Source organism: Crocuta crocuta, unplaced genomic scaffold (genome assembly GCF_008692635.1).
Source record: "Crocuta crocuta isolate KB4526 unplaced genomic scaffold, BGI_CrCroc_1.0 scaffold65, whole genome shotgun sequence".
Taxonomy (NCBI): domain Eukaryota; kingdom Metazoa; phylum Chordata; class Mammalia; order Carnivora; family Hyaenidae; genus Crocuta; species Crocuta crocuta.
Window position 1 is genome coordinate 1,931,480 of NW_027530683.1, and position 15,330 is coordinate 1,946,809.

A 15,330-nucleotide genomic window follows, 5' to 3' on the forward strand; every position below is an offset into this window, starting at 1 on the left:
GGAGACCTGTAGAGGGTCTTCCTCAGAAAGTCAGTTGAGTACTGGGTGTACATGTATGAGTAAACCACTTTTTACAGGGGAAAGAACCGCTTGAGAGGATTAGAGGCAACAGTGCCCTAGGCTACAAAAAGCCAGAAACAGTGTTTATTGCTCCCACCAGCCAGACTAGAAAACCTCAAGATTCATGAGGTACTGGATAGAGTACTCAGAAGGGTCTTGCTTCAGTGGTGGGGATTAATTAACTACAGACTAAACTCTGCTCTGGTAACATCTAGCCTATCTTTAAAACAAGACCCCAAAGGAGAGATCTGTTTCCCGAAAATGTAAGTAAATGTCAGAACAAAGCTCAAAAATATTCTGTAAGAATACAAAAATAGCTTCCAAAATGGTGAAATTTATCACTGCCAGGTATGCGAACAAGCACCAAAATTAGGACTCATAATGATAAAAACTTAACTGAAACTGACCAATATTTTCTCAACCTACTGATACATAACTGTTTTATGTGTTTCTGTTTAAAGATACCTTGTTCAACACATACTATTGATATAACAACACTGAATTAACGGCCAACAACACTGTAACTTATGCCTGAACAAAACTTATCTAACAAACATATTATCGCAGCCTTCTTCTATTCAGGGAGCACTAGACTGTATTTCCCCACTACACTTGGGGGCTGTTTGAAACAGTGAAGTCACCAACAAAAGGCACAAAAATGAAGTAAATCTGACACTAAATAAGTGCAAAAATAACACTTATTTAGAGTATAGGAGTTGAAATGAGAAGGTAGAGTGTGACCTTGAGATGATTATATTGTTTTTCTTATTTTAGTAATTTTTATTAAATTTTTAAAGGTAAAACAACCTTTAATTCCACAAGATGAATGTAAAACCTAAAACTATAAACATTCTAGAAGAAAACTTCTGTGAGTTCAGATAGGTAAAGCTTTCTTGACGATAATTCTTAAAAACTGATAAACTGGACTTCAATCTAATTCAGTTAAAAATCTTTTTTTTTTAATTTTTTTTCTTTAATGTTTTATTTATTTCTAGGAGAGAGAGAGAGACAGCGTGAGCAGGGGAGGGTCAGAGAGAGAGGGAGTCACAGACTGAAACAGGCTCCAGGCTCTGAGCTGGCAGTCAGCACAGAGCCCGACGCGGGGCTCGAACCCACGAACCGCGAGATCATGACCCAAGCGAAAGTCGGATGCTTAACCGACTAAGCCACCCAGGCGCCCGTAATTCAGTTAAAAATCTTTACTCTTCAAAAGACACTGATGAGAAGATTAAAAGACAAGCCACAGATGGAAGAAAATAACTGCAAAGCACATATCTGAAAACAGACTTGTATCCAGATACAATTTTTAAAACTCTCAAACCTCAATAATAAGGAAAAAATCCAATTTTAAAAAATGGGCAGAAAACTTAGAAACTGTATCAAAGCAGACATACTGATGATAAATAACAACAAAAAAAGGTGCTTTATAGTCATTAGAGAAATGCAAATTAAAACTATGAGATAACCACATACCTATCACAAAGGCTAGCATGAAGGCTAGAATGAAAGTATGATTAAAGATACTGGGAAGAGGAGAGAGCAACTGGAACCCTCATTCACTGATGCTGGACGGCACTGTGAGTGAACCACAGTTTGTCAGTTTCTTAAAAAGTTAAACACATATCTACCAAAGACTAACCTATTCCACTCACAGATATTAATTCAAGAGAAAATAAAGCCTATGTCCATACATAGACTTAACACATAAATATTCACAGCATCTTTATTTATAACAGCCCAAAGTAGAAACACAAATTTCTACCAGCAGATGAATGGATGAACAAACTACATGACAAACTGAGGTAGAACAACTGGATATGCACTTGCATAAAATAAAATGCTGTTAATTGACAGAGTTAGTAAATTCTTATTATGAACATAGCTTTTGGAAGTACTTTGCAGCACAATTTTCATAGTTGTTTCTTTTTTTAAGGTAGTATCACGAGTGCTATGTGGCTTTCTATGTAGTACACTAGTCTGTTACCATGTATCAGAATCAAAAAGGCATGAAAGAAACTTCTGCCCATAATATAGTCTACAATAATGCATTTTATTTCCCCCTTGTAACTGTATACAATTTCCTTCCAGGAAGGATACTCACAACAGTCTATAGAAAGCAACATGGTGTACTAAGAAGAATATGGGCTTTGATTCAGATCCAATGTGCTAACATACTAAAGATAAGCAACCTATTTTTTGTATATTTCTTACATTATTTTAGTCACAATTCAGGTGCATAAAAAGAATATAATACCACCATTTATGGTTATTAGGGACATATTAAGTTAGATAATACATGAAAGCTCTTGACCAAATACAGTAGATGCTCAACAAACACTGGTTCCATGCCATCACCACCATACCACCCACAATCCATAGATTCACAATGTGGCTCCATTTCTAGACACACTGAAAAGATGGTTTTAATTAATTTGGACCATATATAATATATGTACACACACACACACACACACATATATGTATATACATATTTTCGGTGACATTCAAAAATTATAAATGGGAACTGAAAGAAAAATTATTCAGAATGAATGCTATATTATATACCGCACACTATAATGACATAATAGTTTGTACAAAATATCACAACATTCTAAGATATTTAAAGTTTTTCACATTATAAAACATTTCTTCATTTCACTCCTGTTTAGGGCAGCATTATTTACAAAGAGCCAAGATGTGGAAGCAACCCAAGTGTCCACTTACAGATGAATGGATACAAAGAAGTGTATACATACACATATTATTCAGCCCTAAAAAGAATGAACAACATTTGCAACAACAAGGATTGACCTAGAGAGTATTAGGCTAAGTGAAGTAAGTCAGACAGGAAAACAAATACCATATGATTTCACTTGCATGTAGCATCTAAAAACAAAACAAAATTAAAAAAAAAAAAAACAACAAAAAACAACCAACCAGGGGCACCTGGGTGGCTCAGTCGGTTGAGTGTCTGACTTCGGCTCAGGTCATGATCTCACGGTTTGTGAGTTTGAGCTCCGCATCAGACTCTGTGCTGACAGCTTGGAGGCTGGAGCCTACTTCGGATTCTGGGTCTCCCTTTCTCTGTCCCTCCCCTCCTCGCACTTGGTCTCTCGGTCTCTCTCTCTCTCTCAAAAATAAACAAGCATTAAAATAAACAAACAAAATGAATGAATGAATAATAAAACCAACCAACCAACAAAAAACAGAATAATAATATAGAGAATAAGCTGTTGGTTGCCAAAATGGGAGAAAATGGGGGTATAGGCAAAATGAGTGAAGGGGAGTGGGAAACACAGGCTTCCTATTATAGAATGAATGAGTCATAAGAATGAAAGGTACATCATAGAGAATGTAGTCAATGATTTTAATAGTGTTGTATGGTGATAGATGGTAGTTATACTTGTGGTGAACATAACAACATGTAGAGTTGGTGAATCATTATGTTGTTCACCTGAAACTAATGTACTGTGTGTCAACTATACTTCAATGAAAAAAAAATTAAAACACTTCTAATCTGCAGGTCAGATAGGATGGACAAAATGATGCTACACAGTGATCTAAGTACAGATAAACGTGTGTCATGCTCTGAAATATTGTGACATATCAAAAGGTTAAAATACTAATTACTAAACTTTAAATGTCAGTAGGCTTCCTATTATTTCTGTAAAGTATGATGAGATCCTTATAAAGTGACATTTAATGTAAGCTGTGTTCTACTTTATGTACAATAACACTTAATGATAAAGGTAAGATTAGCAATGTCGAGGACTTTAACAGTAAGTATAAGTATAGTTATTTCTATGCTTAAATGCTTTATACTCAGGGCTTATTTGGTCATTGTTGATCAAGAGAAAACATTCTTCTTTCCCTCTATAATGCTATCAACTCTAGAGATATAAATAATGTGCATATTAAAAAGAGACTGCCTTATGAGTATTCTAAGGTTAAGTTTTAAAGTGCCATAGAACATACAAACGTAAAATCTGATTATACATTTTGTAAATGCTAAGTTTTCCTAAAATTAATTTTTGAACATTAGGTTATATGTGAAATTTGATTATGAAAAACCTGATTCTTTCTAGAATTCAGTTCTTTCAAAGGATCAATATGCAACTCTCAAACATTTTTAGTAAAGAAAACTTAATTGTAAACACTAAGCTTTTCCAAGGTAGATGACTATTACAAAGTTCACTAGAAAATCAATATAGCATTTTAGTTGGAATTTGCTCATTAAACACCCACAGCTCTAATGCAAATTATGATGGAATGAATAAAGCAAATACGCATGCTTCTTTCTTTTTATTAAATGTAAAATCTACTGTTAATTGCATCTCGTATGTCATACAAACTTTTCTCCTTAACTATTAAATAGAAGCTTTAACAAAAGTCATTAGAGATTCTCTTTCTTTGACTTGAATAAATTTCAATATTTGTTCAGTAAAGGTTCACAGCAGTTAAATTACATTAACAAATATTATTAGCTACTATGTAAGCCAACCAAGTAAAATACTTATATTGTAGGTAAAACAAATCATTGGGTGTTTACAATAATATTTGGATATCTCCATTTTTAAACATGGTTATCAAATATCCTATAATTCTTAGACAAATTCAAGAAAGATTCAGAGAGGATCACCCCCCAACACCAAATACTCAAATTTGTTTAGTAAGCTAATTGTTTTCTAATATGGGCAAGAGTAAATATGAAGAAGCTGAACCATACTAAGTATGAGTTTATTGAGTCAAGACAGAGTACATATTTTCTTAGTAGAACCCAAGTCTATTGACAAACCCATATTCTACACTTCTCACACTACTTTTAAAACACAGTAGAAGTGAGACAGTATATTGGAAAACATGCTAGTTTAAACACTGGATCATGATTCTCTAAATAACATAATTTGGAAGATAGACATTTATCAAGGAAAAGAATCCCTTTGTTAATATCCTCAAGATACTTATATAAATAGAAAAGGCTGAATTAAAGAGAGAGAAAAAGAAATCATCAGGATTTGAAACATATAAAACAATCAATGATTATAATTCATGTTCCAAAATTCTAAGCTATATATATAGATAACAGTTTTATAAAAGGTCTTTATTATATTTGAAAGAATTTCATATTATCTGCATATCTACTATTATTGCTTTACTAGTTAAATGGATTCCTTACAAATATGATACTTTTTAATGAAGCCACCACAAATATATTCTAGAACCATAAAAATTATACTATGTCTTTTAATTTCCTTAAAAACTCAGGGGCACCTGAGTGGCTCAGTTGGATAGGGGTCTGACTTCAGCTCAGGTCATGATCTCATGGTTTGTGAGTTCAGGCCCTGTATGGGGTTTTGTGCCAACAGCTTGGAGCCTGGTGCCTCCTTCGGACTCTATGTCTCCCTCTCTCTCTGCCCTCTGCCCCCCATTCATGCTGTCTCTCAAAAATAAATAAATATATATTTATATTTTTTAAAAATTCTAATTTCTCTCTCTTTGTATTAATTGCCTATTGGAAATTTAAATGCAGATGGTAAATCCCCTACACCAATAGAAAACTAACCAACCTACTCCAAGTAGTTTGATGCTTCTTTTCTTCCCTTTACATGTCAGACTATTAAGTTTTTCCAGAACTGTATATGAATGGTCAACATTTTATATGATTATTTCATAAATATAATTAAAATACAGGCTCATTATGAAAACAGAGACAGAAATATTTTATATAGTTTTGTAACTTTTTGTGTGTGTGTACTTAAACAGAATATGTTCCTATATACTTTAGTACTCTTTAAAAATATGAAATAGTACATGGGATTTTATCACTAGGACATGCCATATTTGATAGAAGATGCTCCTAGTATTAGATTTTATAGTGTTCCCAAATATTGACCATATAAATAGTACTGTATTGAACATCTTTGTACACAAATCTCTGTGTATATACATAGCTAATTATTGAGCAAAATTCCTAGTATGGTTACTACATTAAAAATCAGCTTCTTATTGAGATGAGCACTGGGTGCTCTATGGAAACCAACTTGACAATAAACTATAAAAAAAATCAGCTTCTTATGCTCTTATGTTTTAAAATTTTCCTCTGTAAAGTTGCTAATACATTTATAGTTACCAACAGTATAGAAACTGCTAAAGATTAATTAAAAAATCACACTAACAGTAAGTTTTAGTAGCAAAACTATAAAATAAGGATTTTTTGGGAAAACTGAATTATTATATACATGTATTTAGTACAGAAAACTCAAAAGGATATAAGTACACATTCTAAGAATATGCTATTTACATTCATTAAATATAAAACTAAAATTTTTAATGTGAGAGATAAGCTTATCGCAGAAGTATTAAAACCAGCATCAATTATTTTATGCACTTTTGAAACACTATTTTAAGAGGTATTTAATTTACTTTCTGCATAGAATATCTACTTTAAATTTTAATAAATGCCAATATAAAAATTCTATAAAATCTAACTGCTATCTAAAGTTTTTCCAAGATCATTTGTTCCTTAAAATTAAACATATGGAAAAAGTTTTAAGAATCATTTTCTGAAAAATTTTTATCTTTTATTTTTTAAGTTTTAAAAATTTTATTTGTTTTTGAGAGAGAGAGAGAGCGAGCGAGCACGAGAGAGAGGTCCGGGTGGGGAAGGGGAAAAGAGAGATGGAGACGCAGAATCTGAAGCAGGCTTCAGGCTCTGAGCTGTCAGCACAGAGTCTGATGCAGGGCTCGAACCCATGAACGGTAAGATAATGACCTGAGCCGAAGTTGGATGCTTAACCAACAGAGCCACCCAGGTGCCCCTGTTATTTTTGTTTTAAATAACTAATTATGACACGCCCTCAAATATCTGATACCATGCTAAATTTCATAGTATACCATACCTAATTAAATGTATCAATTGATTATTGCTGAAACAGTTTCTCTGTTTACTCAATATTTATTTTGTTTTTTTTTCCAGAAAAACACAAACTTTCTGAGGGAGAGAGCTTACAAAATTGACCACACTCTACCCTCAACCATTATTTCACTTGGCACTCATCATAATTAATGCTGATTCACACTCACAAGATTCTGCAGCCAAAGATACTATAATCAACATTCTACCCATCAATATTTCTAACTACTGTATTTCACAGAGATGGGCCTTTTTGTTTTTATCTAAAACTTGAAATCGTTTTTCCTTCCAAATTAAAAGATGACATAGATATAAATATATAGATATAATGTTCCATTGTAATACTGTGAGTGCATTTCAGGGTTAGATTAAAAGCTTTATCACATTTTAGTAATGGCCATTATCTATACAGAATAGTATTCTACCATGTATCACTTTTTAAAAGTAAATATTATATTATTTTCTTTTCTTCTGCTATATACAACTCACTCTTGTTCTTAGTCATTAATTAGATGGTCAATATCATCTGAGGTGTGGTATACAATATTAAATACTTTTTTGAAGAGAAAAAAATATTTTCTGTTATACAACAATTCTTATTTTTCCATGTTTATTAGCTGTGGTGTCTTAACGTTTTTGCTATAAGGGTAGTTACAGATCTGTACTTTGAACATTTACATGTTAACCTGAATAGAAAAACTTAAGTTGTAAGTTTCAGGGATTCTATGATCTGAGCTTCCAGGAATCACAGTTAAACTCCTCTCCTTCTTACCAAAAACAAATGAGCATTTTCTGTAATAAGAAGANAAATGTAAATTTGGGTGCAGAGAAAAGAATCTATGTGCAAAGCAAAAAAGCAGATTAAATACTTGCAGATTCAGTACAGCAAGCTAACTAATGAATTATATGTAAAATGTAACTAAGATGGATGGATGGATGGAGGGATGGATAGATAGATTTATAAACACAAGACTTAGAAACTAAGGAGTTCTTTTGGCTAAAACCCAATATTGGCCTCATTTCAGTTTAATTGGAAGAGGATCTCAAATTCATCTTCTCCATGAGATATCAGGAACCTGGATTTCTCTTTGTACCAAAGGTTAATAAGAAATGTGTCTGCAAAAGTCAAACAGCATTAAATACCAAAAACTGATTATTATTCTACAGGAGTTGTTCTGTCATTCATAATCTCTCCATGCTTCAACCTTCCACAGCTAATCTTTAATGGATGACATGCAAGAAAGAAAAATAACATATAAAGCAGAGACTCTAAAGTGAGCGTTTAAGAAATTTAAAAAATTAGGCTTTTAAAAAATGTATTTTAAATATCACAAAAACAACATAGGAAACTAAATAGTCTTATGGGTAAAATTTAAACATCATCTGTATACTGCAAACATAATACAGTAATAAAAATGAAGAGACATTACACTCTACATAATGCCTACTGAGCCTATTTTGAAAAACAGAAAGGTTTATTTGAACAAGTTATTTTTAAATGTAACTACATCACTGACCTAAGAGTAAATTAATGTTTGCAACAGGCCATACAATATTACATCTCACTGTCAAACTCAATTTAAGTAAAGCAAATTTTGAAGTATTTGTGGTTTAATCATTTTATTTAGTTGAGAAGAAATATTTATCTAAAAAACAGAGTCAATGTTTCTGCTATGCTTCTCTAAAATATCCCCTAGTATTTAAAAGTCATATATGTCAATAATGTTCAAATAATCTTATCCACATCTACAATTTAAGGAGTTAAAACACAGTAAGGAGTCCTAAATAGCTCCTATGAGATAAATTTTTCCCACATATGGAATGAGCTGGTCATTTCAGCTTTTGCAAAATTAAGACCTACTTACTATATAGTTTTCCTTTACTTTCTTAATTGAAATGATTTAAAAAATATTTTATTTCCAAACTATCTAAATATGGTTAAATCTTAAAATAAAAGGGAAATTGAAAACTGTGGGATAAATGAAATAATAAAAATATGCATAAATTATTTTAAAAAAGAAATAAGTATCAAATCGTTGTGAAACAAAAGCATATAAAATACTTATAAGATAGTTACTTATATTTCAAGTACACTTTGAATATACCCTCTATTAAATCAAGGAATCTTGAGAAAACAAGATGATAACATAATCATCTTATCTGAGTGCTTTCTATGGATTAAGCACTTCATACACATTATCTCACTTAAATGTCACAGCAACCTATAACTTTTAATCAAAGCTTAGTGAGTCTGTCACTTACATATAAGTGGTAAAAAGATTAGAACAAAGGTCTGAATCCAAAGTCTGAACATTTAACCACTACAATAGTGTATTATGAGTGAAAAGTGAAATCCCAGATCTGTCTTCTTTGCTGGTGTATATTCAGTGCCTAACACATATATATGTGTTATATATGTGTTATATATGTTATGTATATATGCCTGGCACATAATGGCCCTTCAATAAATACTTCTTGGTTAATTTTTAAAGAAGTTACATTAGTTCCTATAAAGTGCCAAATAAAAACAGAATTGGTGGTGATGTCAAAAAAGAAGGGGGAAGACAAGAGGGTCAACCATTTGAGATTTTATCACAATAGAGGACACAAGGGGGTTTCAAAATCACATGAAATCCCACAAGCTTGAGTAACAGTATTCATAGTATATAAAAACTAACAGGGAAGTAAAGGAAATAAGCTTTATATTATTTTAATAGTCTACATAAAGGATTATTATAAGTACACATTAGATTAAAGCCCAGATCTTTTGTATCCCAATTCTTTTATTTTGGACTCACATTTAAGTAAGATGCATTTTTAAATTAAAACCTAAACAGAACAAAAATCTCTTTATGATTTCTGAGATTATCAAAGATTTAAGAATTGTATGGAGATAAAAATAATCAATATTACTATTAGCTACCAATTTATTGAGTACCAGTTATACATTAGGTGCTTTTATATATTATCTATAATCCCTAAAATAACCTGGTAAATTAGTTAATATTCACATTTTACATGAGAGAAAGTAAACCTGGAGAAGCTAGTAAGTAACTTGCCCAAAGGCACACAGTTGGTATTAAATATCAAAGCTGTGATTTGAACCTGGGTCTGTCTGATTCCACAGCTATTGGTCTTCCCATTATTTCAATCTGTCACACAGAGAACTGGGCACCTTTGGTTTCATGTGGTTTTGACTGTACCAGATTCTTATTCTTATATTTAACCAGGTGGGATGACAAAATAGACTAATACATATGTAAGTTATACAACACAGAAAGACACACATAAAGACATACAAATATAAAAGAAAAAATCTGAAACAGAAATGGCTTAGGTAAAATCATATAAAGCCATCATATAAATTTCATAAAACTGTTTCGTGTGGTCTTTATGTATCAAACATATCACAGAAATTATTTGAAGATTAGAAAGTAACTTTAAAAAAAATCACTTCTTTAGTGATAATATTAACATCTAATCATAGGAGTACAAATATTAAATCTAATCCACGCTCATTGTATAAAACTTGAAAAGGCAGAAAACTGTTACCTGAAACATTAATACATCCATTAATAATACAAAAATTTCCCTCTTGTTTCATATAATGTACATGTACACATATATTTAACAAAATTATATTTTAAATGCAGTACCCTTCTTACTTTCCATGCATATTGAGTCATGAAGATTTTCTCACATCACCAGATATTCAGAAATGGTTTTTAGTTATCATATAATGTCTCATAGCATAAACATATCTCATTTAACCATTCTCCTATTGTTTGAATTTAGTTCTCTGGCTATTATAACTAATACCGATAAGAATATTCTTATATATAAATCTTTATGCCATACATTGCAAGGAAATGGCTATTTCCTTAGAGTACTTGATATTTTAATTAACATTTGAAAAATCTATAAACATATATTTTTGTATCTTATTTGCAATTTCCAATGTTTAGTTGAGATGTTTTTGCATGTATTTCTTTTAATGTGGAATAACTTGATTTTTTTAAACAATTATACTTTGCTTAAGTACACTGTAACACATAAATGTGTCATATTTATAATATACTTTACCAAATACACTTTTTATTTTGAATATGAAAATGAGCAATGACAGAAACAAACATCAATAGTTGTGTGGATTTTTTTGCTGTTGTTATGCAGATTATTTGTCCTTTCATATGGCACTAAAGAAAACATTTATCACATGTAATCATATTCCTATAATGTTCCTCTTTCTATTAAGGTACTGACATACTTTTTTTGTTATTGTGTTTTGCTTTTTGTCTGCACTTGCTACAAGTCGGGCAGAAAATAAGCTATTAAAGACCGTATGTATGAGAAAATATGAAAAAAATCATAAGTCTATCAAGAGTAAATGAATTTCCTATAGTTTCAAACCAATGGATTTCTTAAGCAATGGTTTAAAAAGCTGAAGAAATTCAGCTTTTTAAAACTTTTGACATATTACAATGATGATTCTAATGTCATAAGTAAAATATATTTAATATTTTTTAATAAGGTAGAACTGAAACATTAAAAAGATACACAGTGAAAATTTATACTTTAAAAAACTTTAAAGGATTTTCATTTTGTGTCACTTTTGAAACTAAGTGATTGGATGTATCTCTTTTTAACTAGATTGCAGTGCTATTTTCATCAATTTAGGAGGCTATAAAAATACCAAACATCTCAAATATTTAAAATTTACTAAAATAATAATGTATCATTAATGAGAAATATCTGATTAACAAGAATCATAAAGCAATCAAATTCTTCCATTATATGCATGCATGATTCATATTATTTAGTCAAAGGGGAGTCTTAAGTATATACAAATAAGTAAATATTTGAAGTATATGATTAGCTATATCATGCAAAAGTTTTAAGAGTAGATAATAGTGCTTAATGGTATTTCCCCTCCAAGATATAAGTGCTCTATGCAAACAAATTAATTTATGCTTTTCAGTAAATCACAATGCCCTAAATCTTATCAAATTACTCCTGCAAGACACATGCAGAGTTATACAACACCTTTAACAAATGCACTTCTTATAAGATCTTCCTAGTAATTCGCATATATGTATTTGATTATAAGAAGCCAAGAAACTTCGAAATTGTTCTAAATTTTTATCTGAATTATTTATTTTTAACATACTGTTATTTTTCCTTAAAATATATTAGTCTCATATTTCTCTACTAAAAAAGAAAAAAAAAACACTCATGGTAGTTTAACAGTACAGAAAAGCAACCATCTGTTATTTTAGTTGCAGTATTTATTTATGGTAATTTTGGTTATATATTCATAATGATGTTCAGTTCTATTTTGTACAGTAATATTTTAAAGACAGTCTACCTGTGAAATGTTCCTCAACTACAAAACCAGAATTCTCTCATATATGCAACCAGCTTAACACAGCTTCAAACTAATCACAAAATAATTTCTTAAAATCATTCTAACTGATATAAAAATGTTAAAATGAGTAATCTCTACAATGCCTCTGCAGGTTAATTTCTATTTTACTATGAAATCTCTCTCCTTAACATAAAAGTGTGAGCAACACTGTCACAAACTATTGAGAATCATCTGAACTTATCTGTAACATATCACAGATATTTAAAAAAAATTTTCCTTACAAAGACCTGTGAATAAAGATAGACTCCAAAACATATTTAAGGCAGTCATTTACAATTCTCAACTCTGGCAACCTTTCATTTTAATCTTTTCAGTGAAAACATTATCTCCATCATCATCCACATGATCAGATGAAAATTTATTAATTGCACAAAACATTTTTGAATCAAATGTAGGTTTCCATTGGCAATGAATATATGACTATCCTCACACAAAAGAGAAGTATTTCCTCTCAACGAGCTAAAACAATAAGTGGTATTTGAACTGCTGGTTGAAAGGTAGAGGCACTGGTAATCATTATTTCCCCTTGTTTGTTCAGGCCCTTCCAACAAAACAAACAACCTTTTTGTGATTGGATTGACATGGTGTTAACAATGCATTTAATGCCCAAATCAGTATGAATACAGGTAAAGCTCTCACTAATACCAGTACCAGGATGTTAAAGCCACCTATTTTCTATGCAGCCAAAAAGAAAAAAAAAAAAAAGAGGCTCCACTCCTTTGGCAAATAAGCTAGTATGCTAGTATTCACTGAGCCACATCATATAATAACTCTGTTAATACTCATCTAGTATACCTGCTGTCTTCTCAGCAATATGAGCTTCTGTTGCTTTCTCCTGGAGTTCCAGCTTAAGCTTTAGTTTTCTCTGTTCCTTATCTTCTTTAGTCAGTTTTTCTTGAAGCTAAAACACATTGAAAGAAACATAGACTCTTATTTGACAAATTTCTTACAGAAATATAATCCCAAAGTAAAAGTTATTTTTTCTAAACCGTTATGTATTACATTTAACTGCCTAAATACATAAGTCTAAGCGGGGGGAGGGGGGGAATCCTACAATATTTAAAATTTTAAGATATTTTTTAAAGTAATAATTAGTTACCTATAAGGAAATTATAACAACATTCTGATATATACTTAACTTGTATGTGTGTGTTTATAGGCAAATGAAATTAAAGAGGGAATGACATAATTATTAAAAGTAACTCACTGCAAAAAGCAATCTGATCTGTTCTTTTGTCTTAAAGCAAAAGACTTGGAAGGCAATATCCTAATAAAAAAACGACAACAGCTTTACAGCTTCTCTTAGTAATTCTAATACTTTGAAACAAAATTAATTAAGATAATAATCTTAATACGTGAAACAAATCTCCTTTGAGAATGCTATCCCATCATATTCCATTTAAATCAGCACTGGCACCTGATTTATAACCAGCATGTAATAAATAATTACTAAATGAAAATATAGAGCATATCTCCTACTTTCACACAAAACCCCTCAACTGTTTGTCTGTCATTTGTGTTATTTTCCCTCAGAAATGATCAACATTTCTAACATCATGCTTCAGTTTGATTAGGTCAAAAACTAGAATATGAAAATCAGAAAAGTATGTAGAGGTATGCACAGGTTAAAAAACAGAAGGCATAGAAAATGAACATTACTTAATGCTCAAAGAAATGTGACTAGAAAGTGTCAGGAAAGATAAAAAACATGACATGACTAACTGCATTGGACAAAATGTAGCAGTATATAACAATACAAGGAATGTGACAATTATTGCCAGAATTTAATCACATATATTACTGAGGTGAAATACAGGGTACAGATACTAAGAGAAAAAAAGAAAGTTAAGTAACATGAAATCATTCATTATATTTCTCACTTTCTATAATACTGAAGTAAACTTTTACCACCATAAAACTTGAACGAATCTTTTTCTTTTAGATACCTACTCAAGGTACTAGATTTATGAAAAAAGAAGTGGTATCACAGGCCAGCAAGGGAGGAAAGTAAAGAAACTGCTTTTTATAGCAATTCCAATTCAATCACACTCTGATGGCATGGTATGGCAACAACATAAAGCCACCATGAAAGGCTAGAAGTACGTGATGAAAATGAATTATGATGGGCAACAAAGCAAACTTAGAAGATCAACAGCTAAAAGTATACTGTACAATTATCAGACTTTCTATACTGTACCTTTTTATTACTTGCTCTGAGAATGTCCAATTCTTTTAGAAGAAATGCTATTGTCTTCTCTTTATCTAAGTCTGAAGTAACTTGACAAGGGATCATACACTCACAATGCAAATCATGATCTCTGTGTTCCACAATGCTGTAAGAAGGAGAACTGTTGAACTATATACACATATGATTTCTACCATGGAAGGTCTATCATTTTACACTTCAAATGAGGAAGACTAATTTAAACAATAATAAATAAAGTCACTTAGTTTTACATTTTTCTTGTTATATGCTGTTAGGAAAATACTATGGATGGAAAATAAATGTATCAATTTCAAAGAGCTCTTAATTTATCAACCGAGAGAGCTAAATCTGTGGAAATCATTTAGTCATTTCTATAGAAATTCATTGAAGTATATGTAAAGAATTCAGGTTTTGGGGGATATGAATAATTCAATTTATACTTTTGGTCAGGACATATCTCACTTTTCTGAAAATGAAAATAACAATAATACTTTTTTCACTGTGGCTGACAGAATATCATATTTTTGTTATTAAACTCAAAATAAAACTGAAAACCTATTCCTATAACATTTAACTGTAAGTAATTTTTTTTGACATTTTGTATGCTATTTGAGGACAGTGTTGACCTGCCAGCAAGGAGTATAAAGAAAGGAAGGGAAAGAGATGGGACTATTTTTTGAAGGCATTGTATTCAACTAAGCATAGGAAAGCAGTTAGGCAGTGAAG

The 15,330-nt window shown here is 31.1% G+C and overlaps 1 protein-coding gene across 4 annotated transcripts in view; it reads right to left on the minus strand.

Annotated features, from left to right (window-relative positions):
- Positions 1 to 15,330, minus strand: part of MIPOL1 (mirror-image polydactyly 1) — a 336,826-nt gene that overhangs the window by 248,212 nt on the left and 73,284 nt on the right. For all 4 annotated transcript variants that reach the window (XR_013336270.1, XM_077769202.1, XM_077769201.1 and 1 more), the window contains 2 exons: positions 14,596 to 14,731; positions 13,194 to 13,299 (listed from right to left, as the gene is read on the minus strand). Coding sequence is in view for 3 of the 4 variants with exons in the window: in XM_077769202.1 (XP_077625328.1) it covers positions 13,194 to 13,299; positions 14,596 to 14,731 (242 nt within the window). In the remaining variant the exon portion in view is untranslated. The remainder of the gene's footprint in view (positions 1 to 13,193; positions 13,300 to 14,595; positions 14,732 to 15,330) is intronic.